At 31.6% G+C, this 26,326-nt stretch overlaps 1 protein-coding gene across 1 annotated transcript in view; it reads right to left on the bottom strand.

The window, feature by feature from the left end:
• Positions 1-4,838: 4,838 nt before the first annotated feature.
• LOC121131893 (uncharacterized) overlaps positions 4,839-26,326 on the bottom strand; it is a 148,001-nt gene continuing 126,513 nt past the window's right edge. The window contains exons 9-10 of the mRNA XM_040727291.2: positions 11,627-11,869; positions 4,839-5,853 (exon numbers count right to left, since the gene is read on the bottom strand). Coding sequence (XP_040583225.1) covers positions 5,259-5,853; positions 11,627-11,869 — 838 coding nt within the window. The 3' untranslated portion in view covers positions 4,839-5,258. The remainder of the gene's footprint in view (positions 5,854-11,626; positions 11,870-26,326) is intronic.

The following is a 26,326-nucleotide window of genomic DNA, read 5'->3' as shown; positions in this document are numbered from 1 at the left end:
AATGACGTATGCCATTTTGTTTTCCCTTTGCATAATTCACCTTATTAATTTAGCTAAATGGTCATGAAGGTTACGTTATTAGATATAGAGAAATATTCAGTTATACTCAACGGGCCCTTAGCAGCCAAAATAGTTATGGCATAGCCAACTACGTTTGGAAAGATAAATATTATGTAATCTTCCTTCGCCACTTGGCTTATAGCTTTAATCTCTCTTATTCAAGAGTTTAGTTCCATTCTTGACTCAACTTCATTTTCTATCCTACACACAATGTATCCTTGCTGTTATTGTTGTATTTGAGATTATTCCAATATTTGAAGGATCAATCACAATTAATATACGATGAATGTTTGTATGTATGTATAATATGTACGTTAAACAAATAACTAATACGAACAATTGACGTCAATAGTCTTCTACATATGTGCTCTGTGATAAAGCTTGTTCCATTTTTTGTACTAATAATCACTCAATCGTTGAGCAAATAGTAGATAGATAATACTTTACCTACAATTGTATTATCCTTAGAAGAAGAAGAAAAAAAAATATAGTGACTATTAGAGCCAAAGTCAACAAAACCAAATTACGCAACGACTAGACTTGGAATTGGGTGTGTCTAAGGTTGTAGGGATTCTTTGTTCAATTGAAGGATCTCAAGGATAATAAATTTCTTAGTATAGATATACAATAACGATGGACATGGGTAGGGTTGTAAATTGTAAGTAAAATAACTTACAATTGACAGGGTGATCCTCAATTCTACTCGTAGTAGACTTATACTTATAAATAGGGATGAAAATTGCGTTTTTTTTCTGCATGTTAAAAAAAAGGAAACAAAAATCCACATGGTAACCCTGAGAGTTTGAAGAATGTTTTGGAGGAGAGCCGTTTAGCTTTTATGACTTTTCATTAGATCAGCTATAATCAGCTGTAACAAGGGAGGAGGGGAGAAGGAAATAAACAAGAAGCTTGGCAAGAGCTGCTCCGATGCCGATCTTCAATTCTACTCTGAATCTAACAAGAGTTACAACTATAACTCTGCAGTAAATCCTCAAGTTTACCCTCTGTCTTTTATGAGCAGGCACGAACGTTCAATCAGGTTTTGAATATAATTGAATGTAGTAGAAAATAAAATTCACTACTCAGAAGTTAAATGATAAAAAATGTTAAAAGATTTGGAACACATTCCAAATTTCCAAGTAGACAAAGTCGCACGCTCATCCAATGTCATCCATGTTCATTCTACAACTCTATGTATGCTGGTAATAAACACAAGTCCCCCTCCGAATCACAAGTTTGCAAGGACATAGGCAGGAATTACTCCGTTTGTGATCCTCAATTCTGATGGGATCTATCAGGGACTTACACTTTTAAATCCCCAACAAATCCATTATTCTCCATCAAAATACTAATGATACCAGCTTTAAAAAACACTGCACGTTACAAAATGCTTAGGATTTACAACTCTAGATATGGGTGCCCACAAGTTCGATCCCATAAAGAAGTATGAGTAAGGGATTCCAAATTAGGGATCGGTACATACATTTTGACATTGTCCAGATTTATATGTACATATTATTATAAACAATTTGTTCTTTTTTTGGCCGTAAATGCTTGTAAGAGCGTATAATAATTCCGAGTAATTTTTATATTTGTAGGTATATCTATTCTACCCATGATTTATTTTTTCGTTTGAGTAAAAAGTTGTTGTATTTTTTGGCATGCATTGAATAAGTGTCACTTTACAAATACCTTTATGGAAAGTGTATGTATAAATAACTCAAATGATGTCATTATACACAATCATGTACCCATACTCCGTCATGATTAATGCACACAAAGATTTTTCAAGTTTAATGAACAGATTTTCATTTCAATATAAATGTTTTATTTATTTATTTTACATACAAATTCAACTAAAAATCATTTAAAAGAATAATACTAAAAGTCTGTTAAAGAGCTATTTGTAAGTCGAGCAATATTATAATATTAGATATACTTAAAGGCAATGACATTTACAGGAGAGTCATACAAAGAACCCTTACAACTTGTTTTTAAATGTTAACATACATAAATGTATTCAAAATGAGTTTGAATTATTAATATATAAATATGTAAGTATTCATTGAAATTTATTGGCTCAGAGGAGACAAAATGTAACATGGAATTACATGCATACGGCTTTATTTCACTCACAAAAAAGTTTACAGGGGTATTTTGTTGTCAGCTATTTATGTTTCTGCTTCTTTTCATCTAATCAGTGTTGATTGGTTGAATTGAAATTAGATTTCGAACAATTATCTACAATAGATATGAACAAAATCAAAAAATATATATTATCAGCCAATTGGTTTGATAGCTTGTAGCTTCTTGCTTAAAAAATGGTGCATACTAGGAATAATTTTTTCAGCGCCCTCTATTTGAAAACATAGGTACATTTTATATTTTATTAAATATTGTTATCTTCAGGGAGCTGTGTTATTTTGCCACAAGACGGTGCCACTCTCTGTCCCTTTGTTTACAAACAAATTTAATTAAACAACGATCATGCCCCATTAAGTGATGAATAGTCTAACAATTAGTGTTGGATCGGTCTAAAAAAGCTACAAAGACTGCAGTCTTATCAGTCCGGTTCTAATAAAATTTATCAGTACTAGGACTGTTCCTTAAAGATCTTTTATGGTAACTAGAATACCTGAAATGATCTAGTTACTAACTGCGTCATTTCAGCTGCTCAACATAACCTCTTTCAAAGAGACAAGATACCAGAAATTTAAAAATGGATGAGTGTTGTGCTTGGGTCGCAAATAATGCATTGTATTTCAGCTGTTTTAACTAATTTTCGTATAAGTTGACTCTTGCGTGATTTAGAGCAGCTGACTGAGCGTGTTATGAATTCAAAAAGCTATTACATATAAATTCGCCTTCGTTTAGAATTTGTGTCATTTCTTACTCAGTCATTTGTATTATTAATTAATTAAATGTATAGAATAATTAATAACTATTCTGTAAATAATAATGAACAGTTGGATATAAGAAAATACAGAAAACTGGCTACCATATGTTTTTTTAAAAAATTTCTTTCCTTTTTATCAGTCAAGGTTGAGAGAGGATGAAAAAACTATTCGTGGCTTGAACTTATAATAATTAATTATTATAAGTTTTAGCAAGCCATACAACCATGGATTACACCTAAGAACAAGAGAAAATAATTTTCTACCTTCTATACATTAGCCGTCAAAAAGATTCTTTCTTCTTTTCGACAACTTAATGTATTTACTCTATTGAATATTATTTGTACTAAAGCAGAAGATTACCGAGTGTTGCTCTGGCCAAGGAGGGAGCGGGAAATAACATTGACTAGGGTCAATATTCTTCTTCTTAATGTTTAAACCCCCTCGGTGATGGTGAGGATTATAATATATATGTTATTATGAAAACTAAAAAAAAAGTTTCATAAGCTTCAAATCACATACAAACATATATGCAGGAAAAAGTTTGTCTTGATGGCAAGTCCATCTTTTTATTTTTGTCAAAAAATTTCAAAATCGAAATTCGCGAAGAATATTGTAAAAAAACTATTTTAAACTAATTTTGAAAAAAAGAACTAAAAAAACATTTATTGGCATTATAAAGAGAAAGATAAACTTACCAAAAAGAAATTTCTTACTTGTAAAAACAAAAAAGTTACTGTAATCGAAAAAATATCCCTAGATAACTGGTTCATTTTTGCAAATATTGTAAAAGTTATAAATAAATTATTTTGGAAATTGAAAATTATCAATTGTAATAATGTTGGGGTTTTAGGTTTTGTGTCCAAAATGTATCGTTTTGTGGCATATCTTCTTAATAATTTAAAACTGACGTTTGTTGAAAAAAAAATGACAAATTATTAAGAAAATGAAGATATTTCAGTAAAAAATCAATTTTTATTTTTCAAATTTATATGCAAATGAAATTCTACAAAAATGTCTAAAAACTTAACTTCATTTTATCTACAAATCCAATATTCCATCGTCTTCTTGCATTTTTTTCACCTGAAAAAAAAGTCCAATTTTTACGGATTCCTTATTTTGCCAATCACTTTTTTGATTTTTAACTGATTTAGAAAAAGGTCTCTATTGGTATTGTAGCTCCCCTTATATAAGCCCAAAAAAATCGACACCCCCGTGTTAGACTAGCCAGGTTCTAAAGATACATACATGCAAAGTTTTAGCCTCCTAGGCTCAACGGCGTGTGCACCCATTAATGACTGACATATACAAAAACTGTATTAAATCTGTACATATACAGATGTATGAATCAGTTATATATTATTTTTAAGAGCTGTATAACTTTAAAAAATAAATAAACTTTAATTTTTTAACTTTCCCCAAATTACTTCAGATTGTTAAACAAGTCATCAAATCTCGATGAGAGCGAACTAGATATAGGCCTTCAAATAAGTTATGGCTGATTTGACTTACATTTCAAATACTTAAAAGACCTGTCATGCTGAATTCCTTAAAATATATAACATATGTATGTGCGTGGCTTCTCCGTAACATCAGAAATTTTACCCATAGTAGTAGTCTTATTTGTAAGCAATATTTATTAGTACAAAGCGTTGTGTCAGTCCTGACATAGGACTGAAGCCTGCAATCCCCTCCAGTTAAATCTCGGTCCTGAATTACGTTACTAAACTTTATTTATTTTCTTTTTTAATCAGTTCTAGGACTGAAAGTCCAAAGGACCTGTCCCAATGACTGGTAGTACTAGTCCTCCAACTTGACTGTACTGAATAAATAAGGACTCACACAACACCACTAGTAAATTCAAAATAAATAAGTCTTATATTATTTAATAAAATATTTTCTATAAATGTTTATTTTTTCAGTCATTTATATTCTACATATTATCCGTTTCAAATCATTGTGTACCTTAATATTGATCTCGGAACCCGAAAAGTGTACCCAATGTCTAAATTTTGTAAAAATATATATGATTCATTAATTGCACGTAGCTATGTTTGTTATGACGACCAATGGTTTTGTGGTTTCCTTGTTAGTGTGTTCCATGCATACAACATATTTATCTAATATTTACACAAAAAACGCATATAATCTGATAATAACAATTAATATAATTTTAAAAGTAGGAATAATAGGATGGTGTCTGATGTATAGTATGGTGATGATGGCCCGGAGTAGTGGAGAATCGATGAGGATGGTGGGTGTGGTGTGACTGATGATGGGACTGAGGGTAGTAGTTTTGCAAAGTCATTTCCCCATGATGCGGAGCTGGATGATGACTTTGGTAGAGATGATTTGCAAAGTCAGTTGAGGGTGAGGGAGTCGCCGTCTCTTCTGAGACGGCTGAGAAGGCAGAGTAAAAAGTGGGGGGTGGAGGGTGATGCGTTGCGTGATGATGGTGATGATAGTAGGGGAAAAGTCGGAAAAGGAATGGAAAAAACTGGCAGAGGAGTTTATTTGATGATGATGGCTCAGATTGTCGGACTCATAATGGGTTTCGAAATGCGATTGAACGCTGGGTAGAGCTGAAGGAATGGGGACTTGGATTTGATGAGGTCGATTAATGGATGCAGCTTCTCCTAGATTAAAAGTAGACTCTGGGAACTCGTAGAATGAATTCTCTTCTTCTTCGTCATCAGAGGATCTTTGATCTTCTGAGTGTCCAATGATGTCGTTGACGGTATAGCTTAGGATTTGAGAAGGATGATGATCCGTTTTATCGTTATTTGCTGTGGATGTTGAGGTCAAGAGAAGATCGATTTCTTCTGTTCCTCCTACATCAATACGTTCATTTTCTGCATTCGTCGCTCCATCAAAGGAGTCGTTGTCATCTCGTAGTACTCTGTGAAAGGAAAAAAAGCAGATGAATTAAAGGAAAATCTTTCAATCAAGGATGTAAATAATCTGTGATGGTACAATTATGACTATACATAGAAGATTCATTCAAAAAGAAACATGGAATTGCCAACAGAGACACAATATTTAAATCAGTCAAAGGTTAGACACACTGTTTTCTTTATAATTACATGTTTTTTATTATTGCAAGTAGATGTTAATGGATATAATTATTCGGTTGTGTTTTGACGTCATAGTTAACATTCATTTCATTATAGAATGTAGGTGCACTATAAAAGGTACCATTCATAGTTCAAGGATAAAGAAAGGCAAAAATTTAATTAGGACAAAGAGAAGGGATTTTTTAATGGACTAGTAATTTATTTAGGAATGCGATTTCCGTAGAGTCCAAGAGGAAGGCGGGAGTGATAATTATGCTCCTGAAGCATTTTTTCGTGGCATCAACCATGTTGATGTACGCCATTCTGGGGGCCAAAACAACCAAGTTTTATAATTTTGTATCCTATTTTTTATTCATATTAAGCAAAATAGGAAGGGTTTGACGTCAGAATGGGACCAACAAGTGCATCTCAGGGCTTAAATCTTTTTTTTTTTTAATATCAAAACCCTTTATTGCTTAGATTTATTTCATACATATCTGGCTCTAAAATGTCGTAAATAAATGTTATCATATTTTTTACAATCTTATTTTCATTGTGAAAACTATAAGTTTAAAATTACAATTGGAAGAATAAGATATTTTCTTTTACGGGGATCAAATTGTCGCCAAAATATTTTTCTACAAAAAACAACACAAAATATACATTTTTTAACTTTTTTATTGAAAATCAAAACTATGACGAGCATATATGTATAGAGTAGCCATTCATTCGATATAACGATATAACGTTGGTATCAATAACAGACTCAATACGGCCTCTGAACCGGCCGCAGGCATGATGCTAACTGAACTACGTATCGTCAGCTGACGAGAATAGCTTTCCTATTTGGTAGCCGGTTTTTTATTTGATAATGTCGTCTTCAAGTTATCAAGGTTTAAAGTAGACGAAAATTTGATCCCCGCTCCCTGTAGTTATCTCTCTTTTATCGTCCCTAATCCATCCCAAAAACCCCATACAAATTTAGATAAATCATAGGGATTTTTCAGAAAATATTACTTTTCATTAATTCAAATATCATTCATTGTTTATAACTTACATCAGATTTTATTATGATTATTAATTAGTCATTTGTCTCAAAATATACCTAGTCCTATGTATATATTATTCGATTCGATTATAACTAAAGTAAAAAAAACAGTCTAATGAATGGAGAGTTTTCATCTGACATCAGTGTTGTTAATATTGGTCATTTTGGGAGACTAAACAACCAATTTGTAGAGCAATGAAACCCCTTTTTGTCATTAATATTAAAGAAAATTGTAAACTATTGCATTTCAAATGGGACGACCAAGAAATAAAAATACTTATTGATTCCTGTCTATCAAAAATCTATTGTCTCATTTTCTTTTATATCTGACTCTAAAATGTATTAAAAATATGTTATTAGATCGATATACTACCATCTTATTACCATATTGTAGATACAATGTAACTATTACAATAGAAATATTATGATTATTTTTCTTTAATTATTTTACTTTTATTGCCTATTGTCCATAAAAAAAACTGTACAAATCTAGCTATATTATAAAGATTTTTAATATATATTACTTTGATTTAATTCAATTATAACTGTTCAACATAAGCATCAAGTTGTATCCAATGCACGTGCGAGCCTTTATTTATTCTGAAAGGCATTTTGATGTAGTTTATTTAAGATTTATTGAAATTTTGTCCATTTTATGTAGTACAAACATCAACTATGAGCCCTCAATGTTGGTGTTTCCTTCAGTTATGATGTTTGTTAATGAAAATTATATATTATTGAATTAAGACTTTTGTAAACATCAGCACCCTGTTATATGATTTTGGGGGAGACAATGAATAATTGCTATATATAAGTTAGGGGGGGATTCGTATTTACCAAACTTTTTTTAAATAAGTATATCTTGTTTGGTATTGATCACTTCTGATCATACAATACGGCTTTGGAAAGGTGTGAGTATAAACTACAATTTTTTTTGAACAGTATTGCGCTTTGAAGGTTCAGTCGTGAATCATTGTACGTTGAGGATGGAGCTCTCAAAGTCGAAAAAATCGACATATTTGCTATTTGAGAAGGAAAAACGCGTCCAAAGTGACCAAGAAAATTTGTGACATATACTGAGCCGATACTCTTTTGGTTAGTGTTGCACAACAGTGGTTCGATCCTGTTGTTTTTTAACATTCAATTATGCCCTCTACTATGAAAAACTCAACCGTTTGAATCTGGCGATCGAACTGATCAGCATTGGTAAATAGAGACATCAAGACAACACCAGGTCGCACACATCTTTGATGGTGGCCCGGAAGCTATGAAAGCTCGGATGGGAAGTTATTATGTATCTTCCCTGCACTCCGAACCTGACACCAAGTAACTATCACCTGTTTCTGTCTATGGAAAATGGAGTGGGTCATAGTTGGATTGAACCAGTTGATTGTAACACTTCTTATAAGGCATTGAAATAAAGCGAAAAATACGAAATTACTTTTCCCCAATATATTAGGTTATTATTTTATTATGTACATTTTAAACTGGGTAGATGTTAGAACCCAGACGATCTATTATAAATGAAGAATAAAGAAAAAAAAGCACACGCATCAAATCTATGTAAACAGTATGCAAGTAGAAAAAACTTTGCTACCATCATTGAATCACATAACCTTCCGATTTTTCAAGAAGAACCAAAAAATAAGGGCCAAAATTAATTGTTATTAGTTATCCTCCCCCACCCCCACCCCCAACTATGGAATTATTATTTAATCATTGTTGGGAATTGCATATAGGGGCACAGTAGAAAGGTCAATTGTAAACCCATACCTGTTAACATTATCGGCCTGTTATATAACTTTGGAGGGATATCTGGAATTCTAGACACATGGAATTATCACATATGCAGCTTAGATGGTTTTTCTTTATTTCCCCTCTTGAAGCAATCGAGTAAAAAATGACATTTACTCTTTTTTTCATTTCTTTCAACCAATCACTCCTTTTACATATATGGACCTTATTTGTGAATAAAGCTTCTGCGTGATTATTCCAGGTCTCTAGAATTCAATGACTATAGCCACAGCTTGAGATAGGATGGTAGTAAGAGTGCGATGAGAAGGAGGGAGCGAACGTATTGTATTACTGAATTAAGACCCTTGTATATCATTGCTGGCTGTTATATGATTTTGAGAGGAAAAAATGAATTAATCCAATGAGGAGAAGAACCCTCTACATGAAAATATTATAATTAAATCTATGTTCATAAATAATTATTTGAAAATGAATTTTGTAAAGAATTTTCACCAAAGATAGGCGAGAATATTTTCATCAGAGGGAGAAGTTAATATCAACACCATCTATTAAATAGTGAACAAAAAAGAAGAAAGAGCACACGCAACAACCATTTTTCCTTTTCTAATTTCTAAACTTAGTTTTTTTTCTTTACACAGATCCCTTCTTTAGCCATTGCTCTCTAGGTGCCTACAACTTTTATAATCGTCCATTAGGCGCTTTTATTGACGGATAGTGATTAACCAACCGCCTTTCAGCACTAGTAGATATCAATAATCTAGCTTTGAAAAGTTTGGCATACTTTAACAGCTATATGCACATAAATGTTTGTGCATATATTTTCTGAATAATAATTATGAATTGTCTCTATATACATATTTATAAGTATGTACAACAAAACGTCTGTCAACTTACTTTTGTGATTAATTATCAATTCTAATTAATCTATTAACATGAGGGAGTCACTGAGTTGTTTGTCTCATAGAAGAAGAGAACAAAAGGAATTATGAATAATCTGACAATATAGGTATAAACATATGTACATATCCTGTATAAGTTACAGTATCAATGTAGGATATGGGGGTCGTAGGGTCAGGAAGGGACTTCATGAGTAATGCCCTATTATTTATAGTACCGTTAATATAGGTATACAATTATAGATCCATGTTTTTTTTCTTTTATAAACTACTAGCGACAGTACTCAACATGGCCCTGGAGTAGTAAGGCGTCATCCAAAAGACAAATTTTGCTCCTATATAAATCCTCAGTGTTTCACTTTGTTTTTCATGAGCACATTCACATGTAACTACTCAATATTGATATCAATTTATAAGTGGCCTGTCCTCTAGAATGAAAGAACAAAAGTTTGAGAAAAAAAAATTAACTTGTTGGCATAACTTTAGTCTCACGAGTGCTCACTTATCAAAACAAACAAACCACTGCACCCCGTATGCTAAATACAAAACGTGTGCGAGAGTTAATTCATTTTTACATAACAGCGGGTATAATTTATTCAAATCTCAACATAGGTATACTAAAAATGCAAATGAAATATGAAATACATAAGCAATAACAAAAACAAACAAAAGTATTGTTACATGCACACGCCTGCAATATTTCTTTATTGTTTTTTATTATATCAAAAATATGTATATGATTTATATCAGGGTGCACTATGAAACAACCTGGCTGTATAGACACACTCGCAATAGTTCATTAATATAACTTGACTGTTTTTTCTTAGATCAAAATATGTTGATGATTTACATGAGGGGCACCATATACAGTGAGTGCACCCTGTCTTTGCGCTTTTCATATAAACACAAAGACAGACAGACATACTTGTTTAGACATATTTTAAATATGACGCGTTGAACTTTAACTACAAACGCTCGTTGTTACATTCTTATTTCTTAGATCAAGAATAAGAATTAAAAATGAGGTATCGGCAAACATCTAGACAGACACACTTTGCTTTATTAATATACATTGTGCACATAAAGGAAAAATTGACTCATATGAGAAAAGAAAAAATGCCTTCGTTAATCCAGATATCTAGAGGATCATACTATAGTCAAAAATATATTAGCTTTGTACGTCAGTCGGCGAGTTCTATTCGGAGACCTTTATCATCTATGTTGGACCGAACTAATTCGGTGTTTTAAAGGTGTTCGTTCTGAATCGTTTACATATAAAATTCGGGATAAACCGACTTTATAGGTGAATTTCTGATGTTTTTTTGTGATTCAAAATCGTGAAAATCGATACAATGACGTCATAAAGCTCTAAGTATATTAGTAGTAGGGATATAATCTGTAAATAGAGTAAGACCGAAAAAATTGATTATAAAACAATTACATTTCGGTTCACGGTCTGAGACCCGCATTCTTGACTAAAATATCGGTAAAGAAAACATCTTTTTTAGACCGAACCGGAAAAATCCGTCTCATAACGAAGTGTCAACACTAATTCTAAGTATACATATATACAATATACACACCAAGCTCTTCCCCAACTAAGACGACGAAATGGCTGGTAAGTGAGTCGTTTGAACGCCGTGTGAGAATGTATTCTTCTTCTACATACATAATAATAGTGAGATAGACTGTAAATATGTAGTTTATAGAGTATGTTGTACAAGTAGTAGTACTCACTGCATGCCAGTCGTGACTCATAAATGTACACACACGCATACAACACAATATACTGTGAATGAATGAACAGCAACAATCAGAGTGAATGCTTTGCATTTTAATTCAATGGAGAAAGTACATAATAGCTTTATAAAATACATGCATGCATGGATATAAATGTATTGAAGTGTTGGATTACTCAACTCTTTAATCCTTTCTTCCTCTTCGTTGTTATTTGACCCATGAGGAAGAGGAGGAGGAGGTGGAAGAGGGAGTCTTGCTGAGGATCCATCCGTCTCTTTTCTACCAGCGTAGGCTTCATCTGTAAAGGGGACATCCCGCTCAATCCGAGGGATCTCATCCTTGGATTTGTTATGGATTTTGACATAGTGTAACTGGAGACATTGCTTTGTAGTAAATCGTGTTGAGCAGTTCTTTTCTCGGCATCTGAAATATGCAAGACGGGGAAAAAAATTCAATTATCAGTTATAATTCATTATAAATGACCTTTACTTATAATAATATGTAATTACAAAGAGATAAAGAGGGAGAATAAAGACTATTGTGTAAAAAGAAGGAATTTTCATTCGATGGATGACTCAGAAAGGTGGCAACAGTATTATTTGTTATATCATAGTACACATTAACGCCTTTATTCATGGGGGTCTATACACTACATAATGATATGTCAGTATGCATATACAATTTTCCAGGGATGAAGGGGACAAGGTTCCTCATAAATGAGGTCAGATCTGAACAGGTAGAATTGATTCATTTTGAAGGAATGCATCATGCAATGGTTAAGTGAATTGCATAATGAGATTTGAATGACGAAGCAAGATCATAGATCCTATTTTTTTAGGAATCATTATAATAATAATGATGATGAAACATTCCATGCCCCAAATAAACACAATATCGTTGTACATACATGGAACATTTCCGCTCTACACATTGGACAATATTTCGTGTATGAATCACTGAATGAAAAGTCATAATTATAAGAATTTATTAATGTGTTTAAACTCTTGGAAATCCCGTCTCTGGTAGAAGAGGTTCATTCTTAAAAAATGTACCTCTCTGAATAATTACAAATACTTTCAAGCTCATTTTACCTCTTCCTCCCTGACTCATTATCCTACAATATTAAGTAATAATAATCCCCCTTGTTTATACAATGACAAAGCCTGGGTCAACTCTATGTCGTTAGAAGACAATGAGGCAATGCTGTTACTCATGAAAATAGAACAATAAGGATTTTATTAATGAGGGACAAAGGAAACTCTGATTTGTACGAATGAGTAATTAAAGTGTTTTTGATAAATGTATGACGTATGTATACATAGACTTTGATGGGTTCAAGAACCTTATCAATTCTTAGGGAATGTATATATACTGTTTACTAGTGTTGAGACTCTGTTCAAGACCGAGTTTTACAATTTTGATCTAAAGTGATTCTTTCTAGAGCAATTTGGACCCATATTTTGGTCTAGACTGCGATCTTAGACTGTAAAACGAAATTTCCTCGTTACAAATCGTGAACTATTTTTTGCAGTCTCAGATTTTCTCCCCCATCCAGCTTTTATAATTGTACAAATATGACTTATGCAGCATATTTAACATCATCTATAAAACCAGTCTAGACGGTACTTTAAATGAGACCGATCCAGATTAAGCTTTAAGCCAAGTAACGAAAAAAGGACCCATGTGAGCAATTGCTGAAAAATGTATTGATGCACAGATAACTTCTATGCCCCCTAGAGGTACTGTGTAATTATTACTTGGATATATAATTAGGAGTTATGATGTTGTCAATTAGATTTTACATTCTAGAAGATTAGCTTAGCTAGACAAGACTTAGCTATGGAGCCCAATTCAAGTCTCGAGTCCAAGTTCACACCTCTGTCAATCATAAATGTTGTATAATTGAAAACTCTTTCTTCTCTTTGGTGGGATATTCAAAAGAGGAAAAATCAAGGAATAAAATAATTTGTATGGACAACCTGAAGGGAAAAATTATTCTCTTTACTCAATGAGCGTAGGTTCACTCCCAGGTGATTTCTAAAGAAAGAAATATACTTTATGTTTATATATGGACTTCACACAAGATTCCTATGTTAGTTGGAGTAATTGTACCATAATAATACTATAATGTTCACTTTATACTTAATAAGTGCCACTCCATCTAACGAATTAAGGGGATACTAAAAAAGAAAAAAAATATATATTTTCCCTTCAGCAATTTTAGAGTGTGAGACGTTCTTCATCCCTCTTTTATTATATCTCAGTCTACGTCAGTAAGAAAAATAACTAAGTGACGTCATATTAAAAGCAACATGGTGCAAAAAAAAAAAAAAATGTTAAAACTCTGCATACTTAATTTTTCTTTATTGTATCTGGCAACCTCCCTGGTAAAAGAAACAGAAGGAATATACAAAAATCTATTGGTAGTTGGCCAATTCTTCCCAATTATGGAACAATTATTCGATAAATGCTGATAATTACTCACTGTATAACATGGGATAATTTAATTTTTTGATAATGGCCGTCGATTTTTTAATTTTTTTTGTAAAAAATTAAATTTTTTATGAATAACTATTTTTTTTTTTTTTAATTCCAAAAACCAAGCCCCCTTAAAAAAAAAGTTATAATCCTGTGGAATACCCTAGAATACAAATCTCTGCGATTGATACCCCCATACCCCCCCAAAGTGGGTGGGGGTATTGGGGGTTATCCCCGTCCGGGCAAATATAATCCTGCAGACACCCCTGATTATCATTATGAAACAAAAATAAAACTTTTGTAACTTTTGAAAGTTGTATCCCAAATTTGGTTTTGGAAAGAAGAAAGGAGATTTAGACGTATTAAAAACAAACCACAAAAAAACAAACAGTTGAAATTTTTATTTAAAAAAAAATAAAGGCATTGATTCCTTTCCCCAACAAAGAACATTTTAATAAAAATGAGTCAGAGACTAAGTGGCACTATTTATCTGTATACTCCTTTGATAAGAAAGTCACTTAATTACCAAGCCTATTATTATTTGTCATGATGAAATATGTAGGGAAAAGAATAGAGCATGACATCTAGAAGAATTGGGGCTAATTTGTCTCGTAAAAAGACGTGATCCTGAACTCCTACCTCATAAAACCCATTGAGTTGGAATTCCTATAAAAAACATAGCATAACATTCCACAAAATCTGTGGACGCCATTGTCATTTCGATGTGATACTTAATAAATTGTTAGTGATTCATAGTTGTTAAATCCATTGAAGCTATAATAGGTATTCATTGGAGCGTAAAACCTCCATCTAAACTCAAATGGAGTCATGCTTCTCAATTTGTTCCAAAGAATTGCAACGATGCCATTTTTTGTGTTGGGATACCTTAATCTTGACTTCTCAGAATTTAATGGCATCTTACTATGACCATATATATATAATCTTCGTACCAAATTTGATCAAAATTGAATAATAACTTATGTCGTAACTCTGGTTTATAACTAAGAAACAAAAATAAGTAAAAAAAAAATCTCCTTTCAAATTCTTTAAGGAGGTAATAATTGCCCACGCTCTTTGTGAATGATTACAAATATGACCAGACTCTGACACCCATTGTCGACCTAAATCAGTCAATATAAAACTTTGTTGAACGTCATTACAGACATGTTTGCTCAATTGAAATGACAAAGAACGTCCGGAGCTTTAGTTCATTAAAATATAATATCAAACTGAAGTTTTGGATGACCGATTCGTTCTCAGAATCGGTTCAGTGATATTTATGAGGCATCTCAGGACTTACTTCCATAATTATATTTATAGTTGAATTATGTTCAAAGTAATGGATATTAAATTAAGCAATAATATAATCATTATTGCTTCTATATACATTTTGGGAAAAATGTATATACATAAATAAGTATTAAGTATGTACATAAGCTAATAACAATACTGGATCAATGTTATAACTTCAAATATTGTTATTTTTTGTTGAATATAAATTTCCCAAATTGTTGAGCTATGGAGAAAAATGTACGTTGTTTTATTTTGATGGATGTGGATTATCCACTAATTAGGTCATTTGAGACACCTCTTACAACAATTTTAATCGCACTATTCAATTTTTTTTTTGTATGTAATCGGAGTAAGTGTTACTTTAATCAATTTGAATAATAAGTTATAAGTAAAATGAAGCATTTGGGAAATTCATTATACAACTTTTTATTTAGAGGATGAATCCGTGTATTGAGCCTTCCATTTTCACACATTCTTGGTGCACCTGTTGGCCATAAGTAAAGATGGAAGACAGGAAGAAAAGTTTGTATAAGTAGTAAGAAGTAAAAAATGGGTTAATTACAATGATATTAGCGTTCTTCAATTAAGATATTTTCTTTGTTACAAAGATAGAGGGAGTGAAGGGTTGATATAGATCTTCTTTTTTTTTTTTTTAATGTAAGTCTCTTACTAAGTACAAATTTTTCCAAATATCTCATATAATTCACACATCTTTCTTCATACTTTGGTCATTTTGCTCTGAACATTTTTACCTCTAGAAGTTTCGCCTTTTGGAGATTTTGCAGCCTGTTTAACCTTTTATATAATAGGTTCCAACATTACCTTTGGTCTTTAGTGTTGAAACATTACATTCTTTTTATCGATTATTTTTCTCGTATTTCTTCAATCATCAACTAAGATCACAACTATAAGTAAGGTGCGTGACTCCTTATTCATTTGTAAACTCTCCATAAACGCTATTTCTTTTTATTTCCATAATATTTTCCTTTTTTCTTCTTCTTCTGACATGTCGTTATCTTTATTTTATCACACAACCTTTCTTCCTCCAAAAAATAAGGTCTAAAATATGTTGGTAGTTAGCCCATGTTTCACATCTTTGGGAATATCACTGGTGCTCCAATGTATTTACAGGTATGTAGTATGTGTAGGGGGGGAATTATCTAATGCGGATGGCTTCAAAGGAGCCGCATATATATATATATTTTTTTTGGTGGGGGAGTGGTTGGACTTTTTTGACAATTTCGACAGGATTTTTGTTGTTATTTCATATATGCCAAATAATATTTTTTTCAAGGGTCAAAAACTTTTTAGAATTTACATTTTTGAGAGGAGACTAAATTTGAACGGATAACCGAGTTATTATTTTTTGTCTCCCCAAAATTTTGATTTTTAATTTTTTTTAGAAAAGTAAATTTTTTATTGTGACAAATATATATATGCTTTTGGTTTTTCTGTTGCAGAAGTGCTGGTCAATGATCTCTTGGAAATATCGTTCAATGGTTGTTGGGAATTGTCTAAGCTTAAACATAGGTAATTATAATTCAACCAATCAAAGTCCAGAGCACTTATAAGGAGACAAGAAGCAAAAACATAGACTCACCAAAATACAATGTATATTTTTGTGTTGGCGAGGTAACGCTGTGCAGATCTATTGCTTAGATACAGAAATAAAGACTTAAGGTAAAGTTGGAACAAATCATAGCCATGTTTTGAATACCCAAAAATATCTATGTTTCATACAAAGTGTGAGTACTTGACTTATAATGATTAAAAATGATTCGCCACTTTTTCGTTTTTATCCCGGATTTCTTGGAAGACTTTCGGGAGATGAGTGGTCGTGTAGCATTGAGAATAAAAAGTTATATGTTCCTCTAATGCCACTAAAGCTACGTTACCTGTCAAACCAAAAAAGGGCAACCATTGGCTTTGTGGTGCTTCTCGTAGGATCAACTTTTGTCAGATTTGTCTCATCTTGAAAGACACGTAAAGTCGATTGCTGTTTAATTGTTTAACCTGCTTTAATTTGTCACATATTATGTTTATTTTAGTCCTAAAGATGTTGAATGTAAATATATATACTATTTTGGTACCGAGTAATACAGGTATATATTTTGATTAGTTTCTTTATTTTTACTCCTCATATCTTATTATTTTTTTTTGATACTAAGTGTCAAACACATTATTACAAAATATACTTTTATGACAAATATATAAAAGATTATTACATCTATTTATCATTTTGGGGTGCAAAAAATTGTTTAGATGAATAAAGGGCAAAATAAAAAATATTCTGCATTACCAAATTCCAATATTTTGTGATTTCAGTACAGTATAATGTATTTTGAAGATTTGTCTGAGATAAAGTTATAACGACTTATGCTAAATAATGCATATGGTTTACTTGAACAAAAAATGATGCCCAAGGGAGAAGCACCTATAACAAACCAACAAATGAGTATTTAGATACAACTGTATAACTTCAGCGATTGTGTGGGTAAGGATAGCTTAAAATGTAATTTTGCTTCTAAAATATAAACAACTACTTAAGTACTACTTAAGCTTTTAAGTATTTATTATTTATTATATCATTCCGGAATTTTCCAGGATATGGCAGAAGTATAATTCCCTGGGAAATGATGAAATAAATATATTAGAACATATACCTAATATGTAGATAATTAATTCAAGTCTTGCTTTCCCTAATTTTTATACTTCATAAGCCTTAAAAAAATAATTAATGAGTTAATTATATAATGGCCAAAATCTGAGAGAAAGAAAAACAAAAAAATCACAATCACTGCTAATAAAAATCGGTATAAAGTAGTTGCTGAGAAAGCATAAGCCTTTAGAATCATGGCTGTTAGATATATTACTACTCACACAATCAAAAGATGGGAGAGGAATACTTTTAATGTGGAAGCTATTGTGAGAAAAAACAAACAGGATTTTTGAATGTCATTACTTTTCTAAACTATATCGTAACATATTGGCACAGCTACGTATGGTATTTCAACACAAAATTAATGTTTAATTTCAATCATAAAAGAGATTACCAATCATTCCCCCCAAAAATTCATATCTGGCCGGCAATAATGTACTATCTGTTAGATGCATTTGATAAATTTGGTATTTATAACAGGAATAAATTGTTAAAGAAATTTACAATTTAATGTCTAGGTGATACTAATGATGATAACAAAATTTGAATCTCCTAGCTTCAATAGTGCAAAGATATAGTCACTCAAATATTGAAAGTTAAATATTTCATTTCAAGTTTTTGTAACTGGCTCAACGATATTTTAAGGAAATAATACTTCTTTTTTTTAAATAAATTTTTGAAATATAGAAAGTTCAAGTGTGATGTGCAACTTTTATGTTACTTTTGAGAAAAATCATCCCAGCATGTTTTTGTGTTGACGGGTCTCATATATGTATATAATCTATGCAATTTCAATGTAAATAGTGAAGGTAATTCATCATTCATCATTATTATTCTATATTTGTTATTAAATATTCATGATGAGTTTTTGTTCCGTCCCCTAACTCATATGTTTAATACGTCAACATAAAAACAATTTTATACACAAAAATCAAAAACGGTGTTAATGACTTGGTGCCAGGTTCTGACTGTAGAGGGGATGCATAAGAACTTCCCATTCAAACTCCCAGAGATTCTGACACATTTCAAAGCTGGCGTTGTCTTGATGATAGCTTGTTGTCTCGTATTCACCAATGCTGATCATTTCGATCGGCAGCTTCAAAGGGTTGAGTTGTTCAAAGTAGAGGGCATAATTGAATCGTAAAAAAACGCCACTCGAACCACTGTTGTTCAACACTAACCGAAAGAGTATCGGCCCCGTATATGTCACGAATTCGATGAGTTTTATTTTATCAAGTAGAACAAATAGAGAACATGTACAATATGAGGAATTGTTTTCTTTGAGACCTCCATACTCAACACACGATAGTTACCGACTGAACCGGCTTAGTTCAATGCTGTTAAAAAGCGTTTGTAGTATATACTCACACCTGCACAACACTTTATCGTATGATCCGATGTGACCAATAATGAACAATATATACTTAGTTAAAAAAAGGGTGGAAATAAGAAATTTCTTTATACCATACCTTATATTATCTGCATGGTGCTAAGACAGTCTGTAGCTTGTTCTTTAAAAAACAGCGCAAGATCAGAATAATTTTGATAGCGCCCCCTATGTGAGAAATATACCCACATGTCATTTTTGTATTAAATAATATTATCATTGATGGAGTATTATTATTTTATCACAAGACAGCCGACCTCTCTGTCGCTTTGTTTACAAACGAACATAAGTCAAAAACGTTCATGCCGCATTGTGGGCACTTGTAGCTATAGCTTGGAACCTTGATTTGATTTAAGATACTTGTATTGGCTCAATCCTATGGTCCCTTTCAAATAAAATCTGGCAACTTTTCATTTAATAAATGTAACGATGAATTTAGGCTATTTTAAGTGCAACTTGCTACATACCCAAAGGGTTCATAAGAATAATTTGTAAATAGTCATTGAAGATAATTCGTCGAAGAATATTATTTGACAAAAAACCATATGTTAGCTTGATTCTGCATTGACGTGCAACATATGTAGATAATATTTTGCTCCAGTAGGATCGGGCGTTGAATATTACTCCATAATTAACTACCTAGCCTTAATGAAATCCCCCTTTTAACTTTTAAGGATTAAAAAGTTTCATAAGGAAAATGAAGTGAAAATGATAAAATGACGCTATCTTAAGAAGCGACATCTTCCGTGCAAAAAAGATGTATCTACACAGTTTAATTACCCTGTTACTGCAAGCATTGAATGACACTGCTATTCTATAATAAGTATTCCTTCATGCTCTATTTATGCTTCTGATTACTTTTAGTGAGATAAAAACCAAATTACATTCATACAAAATTGGAACAGGTGTAACATTATAATATATATAGGTATATGTATAATTAATATTATTATAATGCTACAAGTACATATAATTGTATAATAGGACTGTATCCATAGTTTATTTATATAGATAATTGTAAGAACAACAAAAAATGTATTTTGCATTCATATCATTTTATATCTATACACGTGTATGCAATATGCATTAACAGAATGTTACATATAGCAACCTACTTTTCTAAAAAGATGTACCTTTATCATGTAAGGAGAGTGGGACTAAAACTTGTACTTGCATGACTTTGACTAAACTAAGAAAGACGTGATTTTTATGGAATCAAGAAAAGATAACTCAAAACGAATGAGGGATATGATGAATAGAGATGGTTTTTTTTTGTTTTTTTTGAAGAGCAGGATGAGAGGGCGGGAGCGAGACGTATGGTATTACTGACTGACTTAAGACACTTGTTAATTTTAGATGCTTGTTTTAGGATTTTGGAGGAATCAAATGAATTATTACTCTATAAAGGGGAGAACTTTCTACATTTAAAATAGCATTAGTGCAGGAAAAGTATTGTAACAATTTTTCAATTCATATTGACACTAAATATAGGAGAGGATTCTCCTTTTAGAGGGAGACGTTTACACAGCACGACTTATTGAACAATGAACAAAAAAGGAAGAAAGATCACAAAAATCAACAGTTTTTCCTTTTTTAATCGCTATACTTTTTTTTTTTTTTTTTTTACATACATTCTTTAATGATTAAATACAAAATTTAGTTATATTTTTATTTATTCAATATGACTCTCATTACATGCAGCAATAACAGTTTCCACACGCCGGTGGAACGATTGACAACTCTCGAGGATAAAGGCCGCGTACCACACTCTCATGATGATAGCTCGGAGCGAATACAAATTTGAATGATAGGTGTGGAAAATATTTGTCTCCTAAACTACAAATTCCAGGGGCTGAAGTCGGTACTGGAAGACTGCCATATAGAGAGAGGCTAGAAGGCCGCCATATGGTTGTTGCAGAAGGTTTGGTTCTTTTTGGCTGTATGGGAGCTTTCAACACTAGTCTTTATGGACTACTTGATGTTGTAGGCAGTCTTGTTGTTGGAGATGCCAACGTTCTTTGGTACGAGGTGATGTGGCCCTATATAGCCTAGACTTGAAACCGTTGGACTTTGCATTCTAGCTGCGCGTTCAGTTCATTGTGTATTTAGTGTAAGATCATTTTGTACTCAGAGTAGAATTAAGGATTGAAAACGGAATAATTCCTACCTTTGTGCTTGCTTGATACGGAGGGAAACGTGTGTTTATTTCCTTCATCTTACAGCAGCTCGAAGCTGCTGTAAGATAACATTATCACAGCTAAGCTGCTTTACTTCCAAACATAATTCAAATTGTCAGAGGGACCATGTAATCTTTTTTTTTCTCTCTCTTTTCTTTTTACATAAGGAAAATTCTTATGGTTTACAATCCTAATGATGTTTGACTTTGTCAAAAAAGGAATAATAGTTCTTCTTCACAATCACAGCTCCCCTTTCTCCCGCAGAGAGAGAACACTTCACCGAGTAGTAGAGACACTTTGAGAAAGATATATCAGATATAAAATCAAAAGATATAAAAAGAATATCATTAATTATTATATAATTTAGATTATAATGAATATTTATTATGAAGAGGCCCTGGAGCATTGCACATCTCTCTAATGTAACAAGGTAGTGTATATGTGTACATAATAGGTTTATATATATATATGTTAGACTGTATCGAAATTACAAAAGTTGGGAACTGACCATCGCTGGAGATATTTTATTTTGCATTTTATTCCACTAAACAAAAAAAACCATCAAACTTCCAAAAAAATGGTCCTTCATGTGTGCGTTTTGATTTGAATGTTGAAAAAAGGAAATTTTGATGTTGTTTCATTAAAATTCTCGATTTGAACCCATTTACAGGATTTTTATTTAGTTAATTGTTATAGATGAAATATATATTGTGGGACAATATTTTTACAATATTTCTTTAACTTGCCACATGATTTGAGTACTTTAGTTCCAAATATGATGCCCGTAATAAATATTATCTTTTGGTACCGCGTATAACGTGAATTTATTTTGACATTTCTCTTCATTTTTACAGCTCCAATCTCGTTTTTTTTTAATAACAAGTGTCTAATGATATTATTATTAAATATACAGTCATCGTTCATTTATGCCAAATAAGATACCCTATTTGACCAATTTATAAATTTTTGTAAATAGGACCTTACATTTATTATTCCTAAATTAATGAGGTTATTTTTTTTTTTTTTGCGGTTAGATGATTATTTTCTTGTTTAGAGGAATAAAATACAAATTAAAAATATCTGGCGATACCAAATTCTCAACTTTTACCATTACGGTACACCCTAATGTATATATTTATTCAATTGTGGGAAGAAAGCTTTTGAAGATTCATGAATGTAATGAGGCATCTCTATATGACAACTATTTACTTTCAAGGTAGAGATTAACAAAATAAAAAATAAAAATCACCAAAGGATGAATACTTTTTTATAAATACATTTATTTGGGGTTTTTCCTACCTGTCATGGCTATTCGTAGCTAATCCAGTATAATATCATGACAGCTACCAGTTTAATATCATAACAGATAAGCTGCTTTCACCTCTAACATTCTTTAAATTGTCAAAGCTATCATGTCATTTTTAAGTTTCTTTTTTTAGCATACCAGTAGGGTCGTATTTTTGGGAACTTTGCCTATTACAAGACATAAAACAGAAAAAAATATATAAAATAGGGAAATACTCTCTGCCAATAAAATATTATTTTAAGACAAAAAAAAGTAACCGAATAAAAAAAGACAAAACCTTATTCAAACTGCAAATATAATGCAACGAATATATTTGTCATATTAATTTTTTTTTAAATCCCTGGTATAATATGTGAAAGACATATTTGATAAATTGTTAGTCCTCTCAAGGAGTGTCTCTTTTCATGAAAAGTTGTCTCAAAGAGTAACAGAATCGAAATCTTCATCTGTTTTTGAAATCTGATATTTCTGGCTTCCTTCCCATCAAGGGTTACAGAACGAGGATAAACTATTTTGGTCAAGACAGGACGTGTACAATTTTTTTTGAATGATAGATTTTTGGTTAATGGATGGAAGATATCAATATATGTACATAAATGACGATATATCCATTCCAGACAACGTTAACACTACTGAAAATGATATTATACCACTGAGTAAACCAAAGACAAATAAAGATCCATAGCCTTGTGTCTCAAATGGATATATAGGACAAGAATTGGGTGCTAGATTAAATTGTTCATAAATAGCCAAATAGATCTTGAAGAAGAGTATGAAACCATCATTTATATACTGGAGGAAGTACACTTTGAATATAATGACTAGGGAAAAATAATTTTAGCTCAGAATAAATATATATTTTTGAAAATCCTATCCTTTCGGAAGCGAATATCAACGGAAAAATGATTATAAATGCAAAAAACCTTAAAATACTGGGAATAACCTTCGATAATATTACAATTAATCATATTCACAAGTAAAGATAGCAATTATCCACATTTTCTCGGATTCGGATCAGTTCGGATCTTTAGACGTAAATATGCGTGTAAATATCGGGTACCAAGACAGATAATTCTAACGAATTTTATAAGAACTTTATACGAAACTCGGACTTTATAAAATTTAATCCGTAGTAAGTTTTTATTTTTATTGATTACTGATGCCGAAAGAATGAATAAACTGGTGCTAATACTATAAAGATATAATTATTAGCTATTATTAGAATTATTGTCATAATAACATTGGACACGTCATTACTTTTACAACAGATCGCAACTTCTCCTCCCAAGAGAAACTGAAAAAGGACCAAAATTATTTGGTAGTTGGCCAATTCTTCCAAATATCGAATTATTATTTGATAATAATTGATTACTTTTCACAGCTTAATAAGAACTGTTTCCAACCAATCAATTTAAAGAACTGTTTCCAACCAATCAATATCAAGAACACAGATTATAGGAAAAGAAGAAGAAACTTTGACAACTGACAATCAATTACAGTGTACATTTTGTACACGCCGTTCATCGCTACCACAAAAACATACAGAGCATTTTGTTTTCAGCTCTCGAATTTTTGCTTCTTTTCTCCTAGTCTGTGTTCTGAATGTTTATTTGTTGAGATAATTAGTTCCTTTTCAACTGTGAACAATTCTAAACAATCATTGAACAATAGTTTCATATTTGGGAAGGATTGGCTAATTACCAACAAATTTTTAACCATAAAAGTCGTGTGAGGAATCCCCGTGTGGAATAACCACGCGATGCAACTATTTATGTGGATGAGACTCCAAGCACTAATCAAAATATATAGAGTGCAGTTTTGATATAGATAATATATTTCATGGTTAAATTTTTCAAGATTGTTATGAAAAATTTTATGTTGCTTACAAATGACGAAATATTTGCCATCATCTATACAACAACAGAATCATTGCATATATTCATTCGACCTAACATAGTATTGTACTTCACTTGTATATATTGATCATTACACACGAAATAGAAACTATTTTTTTACTAAGTAAAAAAATATATGTTAAATTAAATTTCGAGAGTATTGCAAATAATCTTGTAATTTGTCTGAGCATAAAATGAAATTATTAAGTTATCGGATAAATAAAGTATAGGATAAGTTACAAAATTGATTAGTTTAAGATCTTGACACATATTTAGGAGTCTGATAGATATATCCAACAATGTTGATAGTTGTCATTTCTCATTCATAAGAAATGAAAAAAAAAGCTTGCCTATGTGTAAAAGTAGGAAATTTTCCTTTCCTTTCCAGTAGATTTATTATTCTTTGAGGGATGAAAATCCTCTGTAAAATGGACATCTCAAAAAGAAAGGAACCCGAAAATCATCATGGCAGCTCAGACTAGGGCTTTGAGGAACATTTTGGTGGAGATGAGCTACATTCAGATGTGACAAGAAGGAAATTAACATCAACATTGTCTAGAATTAGTCCACTGTTGATCTCCAATACGAGGCTGAGTCCAATTACGTTTTCTAGATTTATTCAAAATCAAAAAAGTTATTGCCAAAAAAGAAAGTCGGGAAAATTACAATTTCGTTTTTTTTTTTTTTTTTTCAAGTGCAAAACAAATGAACTCTCAATAAATATTGGATTCATTGATAAAATAATGTTTGTACAAATTTGTCTTGAGATTTGTTTCCTAACAAGTTTACACACATAAAAATTGAGCTTTAACTCAAATTTCTGTCATTTTCTGAACAATTTTTCTCTCATTCTTTCTTGAATCGTCAATTTTCAATTCTTACGAAGAAATGCCACAAAACGACATATTTTGTGCCTTAAATTTTAAACACTAACATTTCAACAGACTATTATTTGCAATTTTCAGAAGATTTTATTTCATAACATAATTTTTTCAACGACATTACTCTCCATAACTTTTTTTGTTTTTGCATGTTCGAAAAAAATATTGGTGGTCTTGTTTCTTTTTACAAAAAAAAACTTTTTACTTTTAACGAATACTTTATTATACTTTGAGAGTCAACACAGTTAATTAGTTAAATCCGTACAATTTTAACCTCCTATTTCAACTACCCTATGATCATTATGAACATATTTTCACGATCTACTTCATCTTAAAGTCCATTTTTTTGGTTTTTTTTGGCCAGAGTACTTATAGAATTTAAGGATTTGACCTGATTTATCGTTTTATGTAAGCAACAAAGATGGAAGTCCTCAACTTGACACACCTTGGCTTGTGGGCTATCATAACATCTTTAGTATCCTTTCAGGCGATTTTAGGCACAATAAACTGTGTCCATGGTGTTACCTGGCAAGTTCTTGATTGCACTAGGATAAGAACCCGCCTGAGCTACTTAATTCGAACAATTTATATCCTTTTTTTCACCTATCCACTGATTGTTTGATATGAAAGAAAAAATATGTGTTGGAATACCTAATCTCACATTTCCATAAATTAATTTTGTTGGTATTCAGTTTTTAATCAGGTTTAAAATTGTCTGGAGGTAGAATAAAACGAGATATTCTCCAGAGTCCTAAGGAAAATGACATCGTCTCTATATTTTCTTATCAAAAGATAACAAAGCTT

This window comes from Lepeophtheirus salmonis, chromosome 1 (genome assembly GCF_016086655.4).
Source record: "Lepeophtheirus salmonis chromosome 1, UVic_Lsal_1.4, whole genome shotgun sequence".
NCBI classification, from domain to species: Eukaryota; Metazoa; Arthropoda; class Copepoda; order Siphonostomatoida; family Caligidae; genus Lepeophtheirus; species Lepeophtheirus salmonis.
Note: the sequence above shows the minus strand (reverse complement) of the source record. Positions and strands in the feature narration are given on the sequence as shown.